Source organism: Echinops telfairi, unplaced genomic scaffold (assembly GCF_000313985.2).
Source record: "Echinops telfairi isolate 266 unplaced genomic scaffold, ASM31398v2 ScPeMD7_3;HRSCAF=10, whole genome shotgun sequence".
NCBI classification, from domain to species: domain Eukaryota; kingdom Metazoa; phylum Chordata; class Mammalia; order Afrosoricida; family Tenrecidae; genus Echinops; species Echinops telfairi.
Genome location: NW_022103899.1, coordinates 33,953,325 through 33,974,437, shown reverse-complemented (window position 1 = coordinate 33,974,437; position 21,113 = coordinate 33,953,325). Strand labels below are relative to the sequence as shown.

At 44.5% G+C, this 21,113-nt stretch overlaps 1 protein-coding gene across 1 annotated transcript in view; it reads right to left on the bottom strand.

Moving 5' to 3' along the window:
- The window catches only part of CCNYL1 (cyclin Y like 1), an 84,649-nt gene extending 66,847 nt beyond the window's left edge, over positions 1-17,802 (bottom strand). Inside the window, exons 1-2 of the mRNA XM_045296748.1 lie at positions 17,662-17,802; positions 12,748-12,943 (exon numbers count right to left, since the gene is read on the bottom strand). Of these exons, the coding sequence (XP_045152683.1) occupies positions 12,748-12,943; positions 17,662-17,802 (337 nt within the window). The remainder of the gene's footprint in view (positions 1-12,747; positions 12,944-17,661) is intronic.
- Between the last annotated feature and the right edge of the window lie 3,311 nt (positions 17,803-21,113).

The window sequence follows — 21,113 nt, the reverse complement described above, 5'->3', positions numbered from 1 at the left end:
ACTATCGTGCTCAGTCCCACCAGGGTTTCAGCAATTCCTCTTGGTTACATTACCCTTGATCATGCCCTACCAGGCCTCCCACACCCACCTCACCACCAATTTGGATCACTTGTTGTTCCCTTGTCCCTGGGAATATTGTTCTTGTTGTTAGGGCCAATGAGTTAATTCCGACTCTCAGCGACCCTATGGGCCCTGTGCCATCCTCACAATTGTCCTTATGTTTGAGTCCGTTGTTGTGGCCGCTGGGTGAGTCGTCTTGTGGAGGGCCCTCCTCTTTTTTGCTGCCCCTCCCCTTTACCAAGCATGATGCCCTTCTCCAGGGACTGGTTTCTCCTGAGAGCCTCGACAGCACAAAGATTCTTGTAATCTCTCTCTTTTTAATCTCTCACCTCCTTTGGCTCGAGCAGGTTCATCCAAGGAAATGAGTAGGAGTCATAACCTCACTCATTTCAAGTGAAGCTGCCCGGCGCTGAAGCGAGCACTGGAGGGCCTCAGAGGCCACAGGCCCCATGGCCCATTCACCGGGTGGCTCTGGAGCATCTAGTCTAGCATTGGTCTTAAATATTCCTTGTCTCAAGTTTCCCTTGTGTGGCCATACCTTGGTTCTTTGTGAACTTGCTTTCTCTTCTATTCAGTGAATGAGCCAAACCCTTTTGACCCAATCCCTCAGTCTCAGTTCTACCGTGGCTGAAATCCCCACCCCACACCCCACTGCCCCATCACCGTCAATCTTCCCTCAGCTGTTACTGAAATGAGGCTTCGTTGGGCTTCCACATGAGCCAAGTACACATTTAACACCTCAGATTGTGTTGACTGTGGGCCACAATAGACATGGTTCATGCAGAATTGTTGGAAATGACTGCGCCCGATTTCGGAAAAATAAACATTACTTGCACCTCCAATATGATGCAAAAATCATCGAACCTCCAAAAGGCATCTTACCTTATTAGGCTGATGAAGCTATAATGTAACAAGTCATTTAGGGTGGTTGTGTTTTCACCATGTGATAACAGATTTATTGTATATTTACCCTCGTCACTTATTGCTTCGGATGGCAAAGCGCTGAAAACAGCAGGTGCGATTTTGACTGACTGGCTTGAGATTGCGATATATCTGACCAGAGAGGTGCCCTCTCACCACGGCCCTTCAGGCTATGGGCGTGGTTGCTGGAAAAACACCAAACCGAACCTATAGCTCTCAAGTCAATTCCTCCTCAAAGCAGTCCCCTAGGACAGCGTCGAACTGCCCCATGGGATTTCAAAGGCAGTAATCCTCGTCGAAGCAGATGGCTGCATCTTTCTTCCGCAGAGGTGCCAACTGCTGTCTTAGGTGAGCAGGCAAGCATTTAACCACTACGCCATGAAAACCCACTTGATTCTGGTGCACAGCGACCCTGTAAGACAGAGTGCACAGCCTTGCTGGCTTCCAAGTTTGTAAGCCGACAGAGTAGCAGATTGCCATACATACCTTTCTCCTTAGGTGGCTGGTAGGTCTGACACACCAACATTTGGGTGAGCAACTCTACACTTTAACCACTGCACCACTATGGCTCCTTGCTAAGCACCCCGCTCACCCTTCCACCCCCACCCCCACCCCCAGCACATTGCCTTGCAGTCACTTCTGACTCCTAGTGGCCCAAGCTAGGGTTTCCGACACCGTAAATCTTTACAGGAGCTGACCGTCTCCGTTTTCTCCCGTGGAGGAGCTCGTGGGTTTGAACCACCGAACTTTCCGCTAGGAACCCAATGCCCAATCCACTGGGCGACCAGGGCTCCTTATACTTGGGTTTACAGTCCGTTCCAACCAAAACACCAGTATCGGAGAACACTGTCTCTCTGTTTCTCATTGTAAGCTAAAACTCTGCTGGCATGTTGCTATTTGCTCTCTGGCTTTTTGAAGGTGATAAGGCAAAAGGCCTGAATAGCGAGCTAGAAGGCCCTCCGGTGTCTTCGTGTTGCTTCCACCCAGAACAGAAAGCTCACCAGGAGGCGTGCGGAGCAGCAAGGAGAGGCTCGGGCAGGACGAGCTGAGAGGAAACCCCCGCATGGGCGGCGGACGGATGGGCTGGAGGGAGGCCTGGCCGGGTGCTCTGTTCTGCTGCTGAGCCGCCGGTGCAGCGTCTTCCCCAAAGATATAGATGCTCAAGGCAACGACATCCAGGAGCACCCAGCATATTGGCAAAAAGTGAATGGAAATAACCAAAGTTATGAATGCGATTACTGACTTATTTGAAGCACTTGGCAGGTACATTAGATCTGGTTTTAAGTCTCTCACTCTTTTTTTTTGTTTTAAATCACAAGAATTGTTTGAGGCCGGGACAATGTTGTGACAGCTGGTAGACCTCTCTGGGGTTTGGCTCGGGAGGGCCCTATTCAGGGGAGATGGCGTGTGGAGACGAAGCTAAAAAGTGTCTTCAGCTGATAAAGAGATCAAAGAGAGGCCACTGACTGGACACCTCCATTTCTACCAGCAAGTGGAGCTTTTTTAAACCTCCCCATCCAGAATCAAAGAAGGCCTGGGCCTCATGGTCAAGTCCTGAGCTGCTCACCCAAAGGTCTGTAGTTTGAAGTTGCCTGAGGTTCTGCAGGAGGAAACCCTGGCCATCTCTTCCTGGGAAGACTACGGCCTGGGAAGGGCTAGGGGCCGGCCTGCATGGAGGGTGGCTATGAGGCCATCTTAACCCCCCACCCCCATCCCCATTACAGACAGACAAGAGGAGCTAGGTGGTTGGTGGTTTGGATTCTACCCAGAGATGTCTCTGTAGAAAAGCCTGGCCATCTACTTGTGAGAGGCCACCAAACAACAACAACAACCCACTGTCGCTCAGTGGATGTCCACCCATAGTAGCTCTCTAGGACAAGGTAGGACTGTCCTTCCTGTGGAGGGGCTGGTGACCTCGAACTGCCTTCCTTGCAGATCAGTGTGTAATCTCACGACACCACCAGGGCTCCCCTGGAAAGGGCACACCCAGGGAAACCCCCATGTTGTGCAGTTGTACTACGTCACCCGTGAGGTCCCCACAGGTCATCATCGACTGGAGGGCAACTATCCGTTTCCCCTTATCGGCCATCTCTTCACATAAGACCATTCTCTTATCTAACCTAACACACTGCCAGAGTGAATTCTGACTCATGGCACCCTTGTAGAGCAGGGGAGAGCTGCCCCTGTGCCTTTCTGAGACTTCAACTCTTCATGGGAGTAGGAAGGCTATCACTTGCCCAGGGAGTGAATGGTGGTTCCGAACTGCTAACCTGGAGGTTAGCAGCCCAACGCCTAACCATTAATGCCACCAGGGCTCCTCATTCTGTGATAAAACGATATGACATCCTCACTCACTGACACTGAGTTGATGCCGACGACCCTACAGGACAGGGCAGTCTGCCGCTATGTGTTTCCTAGAGACTCTCGATGGTAGTTCCCCACCCCCTGCTGAATGGCTGGTGGTTTCGAACTGCTGACCCAGCACTGAGCACCCCAAAACTCAGCCACTATCCCATCAGGGCTCCTTGGTAGCTTCTTAGTGCAGTAGTAACAAAACCGCCACAAGCGGGCCCAAGTAGAAAACAAATGTTTTGAGAAGGATGAGGGCAACCAATGTACAAATGTGCTTGCCACAATGGATGGATGGATTGTGATAAGAGTTGTACGAGCCCCCAATAAAATGATTTATTTTTTTTAAATTGCCACAAGCTCGGAGGCTGAAAGCCACAGAAATGCGTTCTCCCACCGTTCCAGGGAGCAGAAGTGTGAAGACAAGGCTCTCAGGGAGACTCTTGCCCAGCCACTAACTGCCTCTGGCGGCTGCCATGTCCCTTGGCTTGTGGCCGCATCCCTGCAGTCTCTGCCTCTGCCTTCCAGCCACTCTCTTCCATGTCTCTCTTCAGCGTGTCTCTGAGAAGGACACACCCAGAGAACCCAGAATGATCACACCCGAGGTCTTTCATTAATTTGGGGAGGAGCTAGAAGGACACGGAGATACATACACCTCTCCAGGGGGGTGTCGGACGCCAAGGAGCGTGGGGGATCTCTGGCCGCCACCGGGAACCACCTCGAGAGGCCTGTAGAAGCATCTGGTGGCACAGGGCCCCTGATTGGGACGTTGAGCCTGCAGAACTGTGAGAAAAGGCATTCCTGTTCGTGGAAGTTACCCCCTCCCGGGATTTCGGTGCAGCAGGACTGCAGGGAACTTGAGGGAAGAGAGGCATGAGGTAGTAGGAAGCGGAGAATATTCCAGAGAGGAGCCTCCCCTGAAGTCCCCTCTGTTCCGTTCATTTAAAGCAGCCCCAGCTGATGACGTAACAGCAGCAACAAGAAAACCCAGAGCCAAGGAGTCTTTCTTCTCTCTGGGCCTGGGCCTGTGCGAACCTCTACATCAATTTTGCCGTGGACCCTTTCTTGTTCAACTTCACATGCCTTTTTTAAAGAACAAAGACAGAAACCGAAAAGCTTTCTTACTGACGTAGAACCCATGCACCATCCAATTCAAGGGTTTGGACATATCCCAGGCTCTTTGGATTTGATACTGCTGGGTACAGCCAGCTGAAGCTCTTATAGGGACAGTAAGTAGCACAAAGCGACATGTTCTTCCCAGCCACCCAGCCTGCGGATCGGATTCGCTTTGCAGAGCTTGTGTGTAGCAAACAGGCAAATAAACAATAGCCCTGGCCGTTGAAGAATGGTGAGACATGAACACAGATGATCACACGGAAACGATTTCAGGCGTCCTTTCTGACCCATCACTGGTGATACAAATTTTAAACTCAAGATAAAAGAGGTGGGGGAGAAGTTATTTCAACTTCCTGGGCAAGCTATTCAAAATGATGAACTTCCCAGACGTTGGATAACACTAAAAAGAATCTTTACTGATTACAAATGCGCTCTTATAAATAGTACGCCCTCCCCCCTCCCTCCCACGCCCTGCACCCGTGACACCCCTCTCCCCAACCCCCTGCCCCGGTTTGTGATCACAGCACTGTTTCTTGGAGCGTGTTTTACAATTGGATACAGATGAGGGCTTTTGCTTGTATTCAAGTGCAGAAGATGAACGCAGAACTTACCCCCCCCCTCCCTTTGGGGTAAAAAAAATCAGGAAGGAACTTAAATACAAGGCTTTTCCTCCCATTTTACTTCCAAACATGTCAGGCAGGAAATGAACAAATGGTGATTCTCAAACAAAACATGGTATTTCTGTGTGCTGTAGGACAGAAAGCCTTACAGGAGCGTGGTGTGCTCCGGAAACGGAGTGTTTTAAGGACAAACGTGGAGCTTGGGGGTCTTGATGTCCTGCAGAATGAATGCCAAAGTGCTTCACACATAATACCTCCAAGATTTCTGGATCTGCGTCCACCCTTACTTCAGGCTCCCAGCAATTTCCCTCAAACTACCCAGAATATTTTTAATTCCAAACTCCCCACCCTTCCTGGAAGTCCCTGTCAAAACCCCTGCCCTTTGCTGCACAGCTTTGAAGAAGAGGCATAAGCAGTCCACGTAGCACTCTCCTAGCTGACATCTCTCCTTTCCTGGGTTCTTACCATTTCTACAACTAAGAGTTATGGTTTTATCATCAGAAACAAAAACCGTTTAATAGTTCATTAAATGAAATATAAAGATAGCTTTTTGAGGACCCCTGAAGGTGTAGTGAGTTACTGGTTCGGCTGCTACATCCGACTTCAGCAGTTCGAAAACCCCAACCTCCCTGCAGGGGAAAGAGGAGGCTTTCTGCTTCCTTCGAGATTTATAGCCTTCGAAACCCTAGGAAGCAGTTCTGCTCCGCCCTATTGGGCACTGATTTAGAATCAACTCGATGGCTCTGGGTTGGGTCTGGGTTTAAGTGTAGCTTTTTGGGTAGGTTAAAATTTCATTTTAGAACCAAATGCGAATTCAAATTCAAATCCATACCATTTATCTGATAAGATAAAAACAGATGTAAGTTCTAGCAAATATGGGAATAATAACAAGACACAAAATTGTCCTATCAACCAAAAAAAGTCATTTAAAAATATATTGGAAAAGAAACCATAGCAAAAAATGACATATAGAATGATGTTTTAAAATGAATGACAGATAAAAATAAAAAGTTTAATAGTCTAACAGATAATTTTTAAATGTTAAATCAATGCATGCTACATTTGTAAATTTTCCTAAAATCAAAATGTACATTAATTGTAAATACCAATAGAAATTCCACTGTGACTTTTTAAGTTAGGAAAATTGAAATTTACTGAGATGAATAGAAAAGAATTATGAAGACATTTTAAAATGAACAAACGATGTAGTGGGATGAGTTGGACTTGATATTAAAACACTTAACTGCTATAGATTTGGAAACAATATCATTGGAAGATGACTAGAAAGATTAATTAATAGAACAAAGCACATGACTTTTAAAAACCCTATCATGTATAATGCTTTAGTAAATGATAATGGGGGGAGGGGAGAATTTTCAGTAAATGATGCTGAACAAAGTTTAAGTAGCTAAAAAAATCCTCACTTCATATTTTATAATAAAACAGGCATCCAGGCAGCTTGTTAGGTGACTCCAGAAAACAGTCGGTGGGTGGGGTGGGTGGGCGTAGGTTGTATCATGAGTTGTGCAAACATACTTCACTTGGCTCTGTCGGGCCACGGCAAAATGGAATTCTGAAGAGTTTTAGGTCTGGTTTAGAAAAAATTTAAAAAGCTAAGAGATTGAAAAGTGTGTCATGAAAGAATCATAACCTATTGTATCACCTCCCAACTAACAGAAAAAGAAATGAAAGAAAGCATATAGCAACAGTTATCACACCAATTGGTTAATCGGGATACACTTAGACTGCATTAGGCTGTGTTACGTCACTAATGCAGACAAAAAAGAAGGAAAATAAAAGAATGATAATTCCAACCAGTGGAGCAGCTATTAACATAACCAAAATAGAATTTGAAGCAAGAGACTTAAAGATACTAGGAAAAAATCATGTCTGATCACAGATTTGTATGCAAACAATAACATATAGTTTCACAATACGTAAGACAAAAATGGACAGAATGACATCTCTCACAAATCTATAATCTTTGTGGGAGATTTCTTAATTAGCAATTAACAAATCAAGAAAACTAAAAAATGATAATATAAATTATTTGGGGAAAAAATAAATAAGCTTGATCTAATTAATCCTATTTTTGGGGGGATTGATTGGAAATACTGCAACTGGCAAGTAGAGATTATTAATTTTTTATGAGCACAAGAAACAATTATAAGAGTTGCTAATAAACAATGTCTCAAAGTAAGTTTCAACAAATGTCAAAGAATCCAGAACATACACATCAGATATTTCTTTGTATCTATTAACTTTTTAGTCTCAAAACATTTCCAAATTTATGAATAAATATTGTTTGATAATACTAGGTATAATTGTATGTGTTACTTTATTCTCTACATTTTTCTTCATACTAAAATTAATGAACAAAATCTTTGTTTAGAGTTCAGGCAGCTAGAAAAATATATTTCCAATCCCCCCAAAATAGGATTAATAACATAAAGAACTCATAAAAACAAGAAAAACACTGAACCATTAATGTGTAAGTGCACAAAAGCCACTCTATGAGAATTAACATGAAGAAAAAACCCAAGTGATTATTGAAAGAACAGTTATTCTGAAAAGGGGTCAAATGCAAATTGAAACTGAAATGTTAACCATTTAACCAAGATTCTAAGAAATGATTACATCCAGTGCTGATGAGGAAGTGACAACGCTTCCGTCTCCTTTCTTTGAGGTGGCATTTTAAATTAGTTACAATCTTTTAGAAAGAATTTGGCAATATCCATCAAGAATCACAAAATTTTCTGTACTTTTTTACTCAGTGACCATATGGATATGATCCTAAATGTATTAAAAAAACAAACAAACACCATTTTTCCCAATATGTTCATAGTCACATTATCTTTAAAAGTGAGAAACAAATCACAGGTATAATTATTAGGGAAATAATTGCATAAATTATAATATGTGTTCTTGAAATACTTTGTACCCATTATAATTTTGTCAACAACGGGAATTTGATAACAGGGAAAGATAGTTATCAGCATGTCGAGTGAACAAGATCAAAATTTGAAATGTGTTCATTATGATCATTAGTATGTGGAAGAAAAAAGAATTGACGGAAATCACACCAAAGTGTTACATCTGGTTATTTTTGGATGATGAGCTCATGAGTAATATCTTTCTTTCTTTTAAAAATCATTTTATTGGGGGCTTATCACAATCCATACATACATCCATTGTGTCAAGCACATTTGTACATTTGTTGCCATTTTCAAAACATTTTCTTTCTACTTGAGCCCTTGGTATTAGCTCCTCATTTTCCCCCCTCAAAGCTCTCTCTTACACATATATGCATGCCCTTGGATTTGTTTCTCTAGTCAGCCCGGCCTAACACAAAGAGGCACTAATATTCTCATTCTCTAACTTTTCTTATCATTTTAGCTATACCTTTTATAAAGTTCCTGCATCTTTCCTGGGCGATTGACAGATTGTTAAATAAGCTTTAGCCCTGTATTTCCCTAAGAGGGCAATGCCACCTCCTTGGGCACGCTGGACTGATTCCAGGGGCTGCCAAGCAGATGCCGACAGTCTATCCTGGATTATGGGATACCGTATAAAAATTTTTCCTTGCCAGGAGAGCACTGTTTGTTTGTTTTGTTTTGTTCTTCTGAAAAGAGGATGGTTGGGCACATAAGTTAGGCTTTAAACTATGAAATTCCTTTTCTTTGGGACCAAGGAGACTCCCATGTAAACTCTAAGGAAAACAGTCTCCTTAATGTCCTTAAGTCTAATAGATCAGGTCGGCACTGAGTTGAGGTCAGCTCCTCCCCTGGCTTCAGGTGATTGCTGGGTATTCAAGCCTCAGCTTGTAATTGAGATCTTTCCATCTTCTCCCTTGGGATGGGAGAAGAGAGACAGATTTGCAAACACATTCCATGGAATGTAGTTAAACCCAAACCAAACTCACTGCCATCGAATGGATCCCAACTCACGGGCGACATGATAGGGCAAAACAGAACTGCCCAGTGAGTTTCTAAGACTCTAAGTCTTACAAAGCAGAAAGCCTCATCTTTCTCCCAAGGAGCAGCTGGTGCTTTCAAACTGCTGACCTTGCAGTTAGCAGCGCAGCTCACCATTAAGGCTCTTGGAATATAATTAGGCTATCTCTAAACTCATTCTGTGCCATTGTAGACGAGAACAACTGTAACCGTCCCTGAGATGAGATCTGGAAGTTGAAGAGTTCCAACAATTGGAAACGAAGCAGCAAGTCCAAGGATTCGGAAACACCTTTAACTCCAACATGAACCCAGAAAGATGGCCTTTCTAAAAATTCAGTACTCTGGGTACAGTGGAGGGAATTTAATATTGATTGAGACCATACAGATAAGTAAGATTGCAAAAGAGAGTTAAGTAATTTTTAAAAGAGTGGCCATTTAAAAGCATTTGTTTTGTATAAAGAAAACATTTCCAAATATTTTGGCCCATTCTTACTTTAGAAATCATTCAGAGCCATTTCTCCTAAGCTTTCCCTATAAAGAGAGAGAATGTCTCCCAGACTAGGAGAAATTACATTTTGCATTTTACATGTGAGTGGAAGCACACCTCCAAATCAAATGTTTGTCTTGTCCTAAAGATCGAAACAGATTTCTGTTCCACAAAAGCTGATTTAATCCCTCTAACCAAATAAAGCACCATTTGATTATTAAAATATTTGCCAATGCAGCTACAGCCTAAAGGACATGTTCCTCCCTCCCACCTGTTTCCCTCCTCCCCCCTTTCTTTCCTTTCTCCCTTGATGTTCAAACTCAAATGCCCAGAAAGGCCAGGCAGGCAATGCAAGCCAAAATGCTGGATGTGAGAAGGAGTGCTGGGGCGATGGGGGGCTGGAGAATCCAGGCTCCAGCTAATGTGGGAGCCACAGCAGCAAGAGGCCATTGGTACCTTGCTGCAGCACAGGCCCAGGGCTGCCAGATAATCCAGTTTTCAAATGCCAGCAGTCTAGATCTTCCATGAAATAATTCAGGTGTTTAATAACCTGTCACCAATTCAAATAAATATTCATTTTAACCTGGGCGGGTCAATAGTGCATCTGTTTAGGTCTGAGGATCTCATTAGATCACGGAGCCATCATATAGATCCGTGCTTGTTAGAAAGCAGTACACGTGCTCCGGGAGCCCTCAGCATGCCCTGGACAGTGTGTAAAAGGCTTTACTTCAAAGACATTCGTTTAGATCATTCCTCACATTAACACAATAATGAGTGGAAAATGATGACTCCGTTTTTTGTTTTTTGTTCAGTAAATAATTTTTATTGGGGGCTCTTACAGCTCTTTTAACAATCCATACATCAGTTGTATCCAACACATTTGTACAATTGTTGCCATCATCATTTTCGAAGCATTTTCTTTCTGCTTGAGTCCTTGGTATCAGCTCCTCATTTTTTTCCTCCCTTCCCCATCCTCCTACCCTGGTGACCCCTTGATAATTTATAAATTATTAATTTTTAATTTAATTTTTATTTTATTGGGGGCTCTTACAGCTCTTAACACAATCCATACATACATCCATTTTGTCAAACACATCTTTATATATGTTGACATCATCTTTTTCAAAACATGATCTTTCCACTTGAGCCCCTGGCATCAGCTCCTCATTTCCCCCTCCCTCAACCACTTTCCCTCTCTCCTTCATTCCCCCTTGATAATTTATAAATGATTATTTTTTCATGTTTTACACTGACTGCTGTCTCATTTCACCCACTTTTTTGCTGTCCGTCTCCCTGGGATGAGGGCCATACACTGATCATTGTGATCAGTTCCACCTTACTCCTGCCTCACCCTCCTAGTATTGCTGTTCCCCTTATTGATCCTGAGGGCTTTATCTGTTCTGGATTCCCTGTATTTCAAGCTCTTACTGTACCAGTATACATGTACTGGTCTAATCAGATTGGTAAGATGGAATTGGGGTCATGGTAGTGGGGTGTGGGGGAGCATTAAATAACTAGAGGAAGGTTGTGTGTTTCATTGGTGCTGCACGGCACCCTGACTGGCTCTTCTCTTCCTTGTGGCCAATCTGGCAGGGGATGTCCAATCGACTACTGATGGGTTTTGGGTCTCCACTCTGCTCTCCCCCTCATTCCCACTGATATGCTTTTTGTTTGTTTTGTTTGGGGTCTTTGATGTCTGATACCTGATCCCATCATCGACACCTCATGGTCACACAGGCTGGTATGCTTCTTCCGTATGGGCTTTGTTACTTCTCAGCTAGATGGCCGCTTGTTTATCTTCAAGCCTTTAAGACCCCAGAGGCTATATCTTTTGATAGCCAGGCACTATCAGCTTTCTTCACCACATTTGCTTATGCATCCGCTTTGTCTTCAGTGATTGTGATAAGAAAATTGAGCATAGAAGAGAACGATCAAATCACACACACCATAAAGTACTAATGAATGCAAAGCACTCATGCCGTTACAATAGAGGGCTTGGGTGTCTCTGTGCACTAGGCATGGGGTTGCTAACCTCAGGGTTCGCGATTCAAACCCACTAGCAGCTCCATGAAAGGAAGATGAGGCTGTCTGTACCTGTAAAGGTTAGCAGTCTTAGAAACCCTGTGAGTTGCTCATGAGTTAGAAATGACTCCATAACAGTGGGCTTTGGGTTGATCACTGTAGTAGTGGAAAGAGGAATCTACCTGAAATAATCAAGAGAAACATAGAATAAACAAGAGAAACTGTTGGCTGTTGGTCATCTCTTTGTCCACAGGACCTTTGTATGTAGATTGGGCTTCCTCACTGCAAGGTGGCCTCGGAATAGTTGGATTTCTTATATAGTGGCACAGAGTTCCAAGAGCGGCCTTCTAAGAGACAAGAAGTGGACGCTTCTTGTCCATACCACCTGGGCAGACACTGGTATAGTGGCTTCCATCATATTCTGCTGATTCGGGGCGGCACAGAATCTGCCCAGATTAAAGGTGCGGGGACCCAGACTTGATGTCTCAAAGGGAGGTGTGACAAAGAGTAAGTGGCCCTCTTTCATCCGTCAAGGGTTGGCAGACTGCATGGAGGATCTCCATTATCCTAGAGGAGAAGCTGCGTGGGAATGAGTCACCCACAATTCCTGTCTTTGCTCTGAGCTGCAGCTCCCTGAAAATGTGATCGACTTAGCTTGGAGTGTGGTTGTCTTGGTAAGGGGATGGCACCCCACTTGGATAACAGTCTCACCGAGTCTACAGGTAATAGGGATGGGAAGTTCCCCAGCAAAGAACCAAGGTGCTCGCACCACAAAAAGAGTCCACCAGCAAGGTCTGCTTCAGATACTTGCTTGCTCACTTGTTTTTCATCGATTTTTGCCAAATATGAAAGTCTCCACGCAAGCCCACGCTCCCCCACCTCCACTGCACTTCCTCCCTCCATTCCCAACATGCATTTTCCGTTGTTCTCGTTTTATGCAAATCACTAGAATGTCTGAGCTGGGCCAGGTTCTGCGGAGGAGAGATCAGAGACGAGCCAGACCTGGACCTGGTTCTCGAGCTGCTCACTCCCTCGTGGGAGGACGCAGACCCAAGAGAGAAAGCAAGAAGCCCCACCAAGAGGGAGAGATACGTGTTCTGGAAATGGGGAGGAGAGAGATTTCTTCCAGCTGCACCCTAATCACATACTGCCTTGCAACCTCTCTTGTATTGTTGCCTTGTCTGGTTATTAACGCCTCCATCGTGGAGCAGCAGCCAACCAGTCGTGTTGGGTAATTCATGATGCTGCGCCTTCCTCTGCAGCAAGGCCAACGGCTCCTCCCACACAGGGGTGAGAACTCCGAAAGAAAGACGGGGGTTACTATCCAGAGACTCAACAAACATCTGCTTGAAGAGACGAGGGCATCCATAAATAGTCATCTCAACATAGCCTGTAACAACACAGTCCTTTGCTAACTAATGAGAGTATTAAACACAATGAGAAATTCAAAGTGATCAAAGACGAGCTTTCTCTATGTCCAACTACTGTTACTGCTATTGAAAATGGAAAATGGGCTTTCTATTGGCATCTCCTGCTTCCAGTTACTGACCCCTCAAGAACCCATCTAGTGACCCCAGCTTTTACATCCCTGCAGGGCAGTTCTCCTCTGTCACATGAGGTGACTAGGAGGTGGGGCCAATTCAACACCACCTAACAACTACAACAGCAGTTGGGTGTGGTCTTTAACCTTTGCTACGTAGAAATGTCAAAAGTAGTAAAACATGCTTTGGGGTTGATTCCAGAAAGACCCTTTCCATGCAGTGTAGTCATCACAGATAATCTCATGGAAATGTGTGTGTGTGTGTATATGCATGTGCATGCACGCAAATCTCAGAGTATTGCTTTTGGGTACAAAATCCAAGTCTTTCTGAGAACTGTACTATGCTTTCCTTTTTGTTTCTTATTCTGAAATGACAGGTGGCTAGGAAATATCGTCTTCCCAATTGTAATTATTTCCCCCCAGTTTTTCTCCATGAAACAGCAATTACCCTCATGCATAATCTTTCTAAGTAGTTATTTGCTGGCTCCGAAGAACATAATCACATTGAGTGCATTCATCTCCTATGCTTCAGAGCCCCTCTCAGCATGAATCTTCTCCTGCGTATAATTTGTAGCACAGTAACTAACAGAGCACTTAAACATTAATTTTTTTAAGCAGATCAAAATTTCAGATGAAACACTCATCTCTTTTACAAAGGGTAGTTCTCCGGGATCTTATCCAACAGCGCCTCCCTAAAGAACTGAGAAATGCAACTGCTGTGTTTCAAATATTTCCCAAGGGCAAAGCAGAGTGAAATACCGCCCCCCCCCCCCCCCTCAAAAACCAACAGCCACCACCTTTTCCCTCTGGTCTGGTTTTGAATACCTCACACTTACAGTGGACAAAACCGTTTACAAAACAGGCCAGTGGTCTGCTCTGTGGTGAGTCAAAGCCCTTTGTGGTTTGTTTTCTAATGCTGGCAACATCAAAAAGCAATCTAGTATATGTTAGAAGAAAAAACTTAGATTATTTTTGACAATTGAACACATGAATCGAGTTGTGGCTAAATAACAGAAAAATAGATGCAGATATGACATTGTTAGAGAAATGACTCTCTCTAAGCTTGGAAGCAATAAACAAGGACAAAACCAAGACATTGTATGAATTTTCCATTGTTATACACACGGTGATTTTGACAGGCAGTGTTATTTTACCAGAGATCATTCCCGACTCATTTAAAAGAAATTCTTTCTGGCTGTGGACATTCAGCGATGAGCATTTCACTCACAGCTATTCTCCAAAGTCAACAAGCTAGAAAAATGCATGATCTGGTTGCACTGAGTGTAGTGTGTGTGACCCAGCTCCTCTCTAGAAAGTTCCCTAGCCAATCTTCCTCTGACACCGGCCTGAATTTCACGGGGGCCTTGACCTTCTCCTTAGCTTATTACTATTGCGTTCTCCAGAAATCCACCATGAAGGGAAGTCCAGTATGAAGGGGAGCATTCGCTACTCTGCTTTTGCTCAAACATATAACAAAGATCTCACCCACGATGAATTTCTGGACAATGACATCATTGCTAGAAAATACCATGGAGTGGAGATAAATGAATGATAAATGGCAGGCTATTGAATTGCTGGAGATAGTTGCTGCCTTAGTGTCCTAGGATTGCTGAGAAAAATACCACCCAGGGGTATTTTTGGTGGCTGGAAGCCTGAATCCAGGGCCCTTCTCTCTGCCCTGACTCCCAGGGACGATCTTTCCCAGTCACTTCCAGCCATAGGAGGCCTCGGGCACCTCTCGTTACTCAACTTGTCATTGTTTTCCCACATGGTATTCCCCCACGCGGGACTCTGTCTTCTACCTGTAAAACACCACTCAGAAAACATCCATACCCACCCTGCTCCAGAGTGACTTTATTAACTTCACCGATAACATCTTCAAAGAAAGCTCTTGCTTCCAAACAAGGTCACATTCACAGTCTGATTCATAACACGCTCCCAGTCAGGATTTCTCTCCAAGTGGTTTTGAGAGAATTGCAACTCTGACTATGAGTGACAGTATTCCAAGAAGTCAGTGCCCTTGTCACGGACTAATACTTTCCCCCTTTAAATGAGATAGAATGAAGCAAACAGACAAGAGGCAAAGGATGCTGGTCCGGAGTCATACGGGGCTAGAGTTCCAAGTCAGTTCATGTGAATTCCTGACAGGGCATCAAATGATCTTTCCAGGCAGGGTCAGCAACAGGCCAAGGTGGACAATGGCCCCCGTTCTACAACTAGTCCTACAAATTCTACAACTAGTTCTATACATTTTCTACAAGTAGAACATTTCCATGATCTTTTATCTTTCTTTCTACAAGTAACTTACGGGGGGGAATCACCAAATGGTTTGCCAAGGTGGCTGGATGATTCTCCATTCCCTTCAGCAATGTATGGGGCCACCCTGGAGAGGGATTCTGCATTATCCTTGCAGGCTTTTACATGGTGAGGAGAAAAGGAGATGGGGGGATGGTAGACAGACAGGCAACTAACAATGACTGGCACACATATTGACGACTCGTTATTATGCAGTAGCCGGGTTGTTCTATGAAGCCACAGCAGAGAAGTCCACTGGGCTCATAAAGGATCTTCTTGGGATATGTTGGCATGGGACCAGGTTCATGCATTCATGCATTCATCCACTCATGTATTCACCAAACACTTAGATCCTATTATCTTTGAATCCCATTTCCCCCACAAACTTTTGGAAGTCCCCTTTGTACACCTCAGAAATAATGGCAGTGGTTCCTAGTCTCCTCTTTCTGACAGGTGCCCTCGAGACATTTCCGACGCATAGTGATCCTTTGCACAACCGAATGAAACACTGCCCAGTCCTATGCCATCCTCACAGTGGCTCCTGTCGGTGCAGCCATGGTGCCAATCCATCTCCTGGAGGCCCTTCCTCTCCTTTGTTGTCCCTCTACTTTTCTAAACAAAATGTCCTTCTCCAGGGACTGGTCTCTCCTGATAGCCTGTCCAAAGTATGTAAGACTAGGTCTCGTCATCCTTGCCTCTAAAGAGCACTGAGGCCTTAAGATTACTTCTTCCAGGACAGATCAGTTTGTCCTTTCAGGGGCCCATGGTACTTTCACTATTCTTCTCCAGCACCACGATTCAAATGCATCCATTCTTCTGCAGCCTTTCTTACTCAATGTCCGACTTTCACCGGCATCTGAGGCCATTGAAAATACCATTGCTTGGGTCAGGCTCACTTTAGTCCTCAAAGTAACATCCTTGCTTTCCCTACTGGGTTTCCCCCCTTCTTTTTTATTTATTTACAACAATTTTATTGGCACCATCCTTGCTTTTGAATACTCTAAAGAGCTCTTGTGCAGCAGATTTACCTAATGCAATTGGTCTTCTGTTCTTTTGGCTACTGCTTCCATGAGCATTGATTTCAATCCAATCAAAACGAAATCCAAAAAAGACAAATTGGTGAAATTCTTTCCTCATCCAACTCTCTGACAAGATCAATTCTGTGGCCCCTTGTGGTAGTTATATCTGTTGTCAATTTGAGACTTAAGAGTGAAGGGGCAGAGTTTAGCCTGTCAATCAGGTCACAGCTTGATGACCTCATTTGTAGGTTGTAGGCACTAGGGAGATTCAATAGCTTGCTGTAGACGGACTCACACACACATTCCCTGAGAGACATTCCTGTTGAGAAGACACATGGAGCTACGCTAGAACCCTGGAGCTGAAGGAGTCATGTGGAGATCCCTGTCAGTGCTAAGATGCTTCCACTGCCACTGGATCCACAAGACTTCCCATCCACTGGTCTGTGATCTTCCTACATTTGGTGTCACTGCATGTGTTGCATGAGTCTGAAGAGGAATTTATAGGTTGGTATTGAACATATGGGCTAATATTGGACTTATGGACTTGATCTGGACTGGGCTGGGATGTTTTCTCAATATTCAACTACTCTTGTATATAAAGCTTTTTCTTATACACATATGAGTGTCTATGAATTTGTTTTTCTAGTCTACTCAGACTATCACACATCCCTAATGGAGAAGCCACCCTCTTCTCTCTCCGTGTTGCACCTGAAGAGGGGGCTCCGCTCCCGACCATAAGCAGATGGGACAATCTTTATCTGTCAGGAAGAAAAACTACTCCAGGGGAATTTCCTTTGGAAGGTCTTCTCTCACCCTGTTCTGGAGCTCACCAGCCACTTTCAAACAGAACCAAGTTCTTCATCCTCTGGATGATCAATCTACCCTGTGTGCAGGGCTGATCATGCGGGTTTCAAATTTTTATTTGCCTCCTCTACCTGATGGGCCAAGCTAATAGCTGATGGCATTTTCAGACTTTGATGCCCAGCACAGGACTGCCACGCAGTCACTATTGTGAAATGTCTTCTGGAGGAAGAAGCCAGGGAAGGAGGAGGAAAGTTTTGTCAGTAGTGAGAGGGTCCTGCAGGTCGGACAGATGGCTTAAATCCAAGAGCGTCAGCATCCTCGTGGGGGAAGGATCTGCTTCAGTGATCTCCAGATCCAGGGCTGAGTCCTTAGAAGCCTCATCTTCTCTCCTGTCGCACTGTCTTCCTGCAGAGTCATCTCAGAAGGCCTGTGAACCTGCTTCACTGGACACGAGACACGGCTGCTGCCTTCTTACCTGACACCGCTTCTTGCTGGGAACAACGGAGCTCTCACAAATGTGCTTGTTAGTGCACCTGTCGCTGCCCAGGTGCGAGTCTGGCTTCTCCATGGTGAATTGGGCTGCCTTCTTCGCAGCTTTGATGTGAGTGTGGTTCATGTTGGTGGATCACTGATTTTTAAAAAAGCCTGGATTTCAAACAAAAACCAAACTGATACCAGCCAACCTCGCTGTTGACTGCTTTGGCTGCTGAAGGAGAAAGGAAATCACATGGACGGAATGTGCAGTATTCAGTGGTGATATTTAGAGTTCACGGCCCTGAGAAGGTTCCTCTTACCTACCTGAGGGGAAGAAATGCAGGTTTGTGGTGTCGATGTGTAAGGCTACCCCTGGCATCTGTAGATAACTATGTGAGATCATCCTGGGAAAAGGAGAGCAAGAATGGAATGGAAATGTTCACATTACATTTCGCAAACACCAAGGTACGTGGCCTCAAATGCAAACTGCCGGAGTCTATTACAGCCCCGGAATGCCCATGTGATGTTGGCATTACTAGTATTACATGAAAAATAAAATTCCTTCCTACTGAGTCTATTTTCGGGTCTGCAACTGACTGTGGCAGTCAGTAAAGCTATCATTGTTCTGTAACCTTTGTGTTAAAAATCCATTGCTAATCATGATGCTTGCTATTGTAGTTAAATGCTGTCTAATCCGTGTCTATACGAATCCCAGTGGTGTAGTGGCTATGCATTGGGCTGGGAACTGCAAGGTCTGAAGTTAGAAACCACCAATCACTTCATGGGAGAAAGATGGAACTTTCTACTCCCGTAAACAGTTACAGTCTTGGAAACTCACAGAGGCAGTTCTACCCTGTCCTACAGGGTCGCTATGAGTCGGCCTCGACTCAGTGGCTGTGCATTCTGTTGTTTTTAGTCAGTTCCCACTCATAGCCACTCTATGTGCAACAGAAGGCAACACTGCCCCGTTTCGTGCTATCTGCATAATCCTCGCTACGTTTAAACTGAATCGTGGAGACACCGTGTCCATCCATCTCACTGGGGTCTACCTCCTCTTCACTGAGCCTGTACTTTTCCAAGTCTGCTGTCCTTCTCCATGGATTGGTTCCTCCTGACAACATATCCGAAGGCCCTGAGAGAAAGTCTTGCCACCCTGAATCCTATGGAACACGCTGGCTGTACTATTTCCAGACAGATTTGATCCCTTCATGTATGACATCCTTAATGTCATTTCACAGTTTATCTGGTCTTGGGTTATTAGTTCCCTGTATCAAATCTATTCTTAAATGGTCTCTAAATTCAGGTGGTCATCTCTATCATCAAGGCCATGTTTTCTTACTACTGATCCCTCTTCTTTGTTCCCACCTGTCCCATTCTAATCGCCAGTAATTACCAATGCATCTCGACCGCATGCGTCATTCATTTCAAACTGCAGAAGTTCATGAAATTCAATTTCTTCATCTTTGGCATCAGTGGTTTTTACATAGTAACTAGGAATCGTCATGTATTGACTCCTCTTCTTCACCTCTATCTCTCTCACTCAGCAGCGTTGAGTCAATGTTGCTTTAGCACACAGATGTCTAGGATTCATCCGTGTGCTCCCCATTTCAGATTTGATGACTTCTCATTTCCCTAGACTCATACTATGTACATCCCTGCCACCGAAAGACAAACAAACAAACAAACAAACAAACAAGCAAGCAAGCAAAACCCCACCAAACTCAATGCCATTAAGTCCATCTGACTCATAGCAGCCCTATAGGGCAGGGTAGAACTGCTCTTGTGGCTTTCTGAGACTATGTGGTAGTTACATAATCTAGTGCCAATTCAAGATTTGAGAGGATTATGAGTGAAGGGGTGGAGTCTAGTCTGTCAATTGGTCATAGCCAATGAGGCCTCTGGGTGGGCATGGCCTTTGCCTGAGGATTCGGGGAACTCCTGTATTTCCTCCTTGGAGGTGGGAGACACACTCTCTCTGCCACTCCCTGAGAGATGCTGTAGTAACAAGACACATGGTACTACACTGATAGACCCCATGCCCTGGGAACTGGAGGAGCCACGTGGCGACACTTGTCAGCACTGAGATGCTTCTACCGCCAATGGATCCATAAGACTTTGCACCTACTGGCCTGTGATCTTCCTGCATTTGGCATCACTTCATGTGTTTTGTGAGTCTGAAGAGGACTTTATAGATTGTTATTGGACATATGGGCTAATATCGGACTTATGGACTTGATCCTGGGATGTTTTTTCAATATTCAACTGCTCTTGTATATAAAACTCTTTCTTATACACAAATGAGTCTTCCTGGATTTGTTCTCTAGTTTACCTGGACTAACACAGATTGTAATTCTTTAAAGGTGTAGAAAGCCTCATCTTTCTCCCATGGTACATTCCACATACTTATTAATGGAAGTTTGCAGCTATCTCTTCTCAGCTTGAGCCATGTTTGCCATCAACGTATGAAGGCCCTGAGACATTACTTAATTCATAGCATGAGGACGATTTGAGGAAGCAGGTCTTCCCCACTTATAGGCGGAGCTTCTAAAAGTTGGTGGGATTTTTTCATTTTTCCAAGGACTCTTTGAAAGTTGCTCATATTCTCTGAGTACTTTCCAACCCAAGTGGCTCATCTTCTAGCCCCGTGCCACTTTTATTCTTCAGGTTTCCATGACAAGTGGTTCCAAATGTCCATCACTAGATTCTCCTGCCTACTTTGTCTTAGTCTGGAAGCTCCACTGAAGCCTGCCCATCATGGGTGACCCACCTGGCATCTGAAAGACTGGTGACAGAGATTCCAGCATCACAACAACATGCAAGCCATCACAATACGACAAACTGAAAGCCGAGTGGTAGAATTAAGATAATGGAAGCGTGGGATTCGAATTCCTGACTTTGAAAGCTGGACATTACCTGTCCTTTTAAGCTTGATCTCTTAAGTCTCCAAAGCTTCATTCGAGGAAAACTCGTTACTCAACATCTCTTCCTCAGTCCCAAGCTCTGGCTGGCTGCTCTCTCTGCTGCAATGCCCGCCACGACTGTACGCTTCCTGAACTCTTCTTTTGCAAGAGTTCTTTGAAGGCAGAAACTAGGTCTTACACAATATGTAGGACAGAGATCTCTAGAAAGTCTCCACAATTTTCTGTCTTTCTTTCTTTAAAATCATTTTATTGGGAGCTCTTACAACTCTTGCTACAATCCATACATCAATTGTATCTGACATATTCATACATATATTCCATCGTTCTTTTCTACACATTTATTTTTCATTGAGCCCTTGGGATCAGCTCCTCTTTTTTTCCCTCCCTCCCAACTCCCCCCCTGCCCCCCGCCAACCCTCATGGCCCCTTGATAGACTGTGGTTTGTTAATTATTTTCAAATCTCACACTGATGGCTGTCTCCCTTCCTCCCTGATTTCTGTTGTTCTCCCCACTGGATGGGGGTGTGTGATT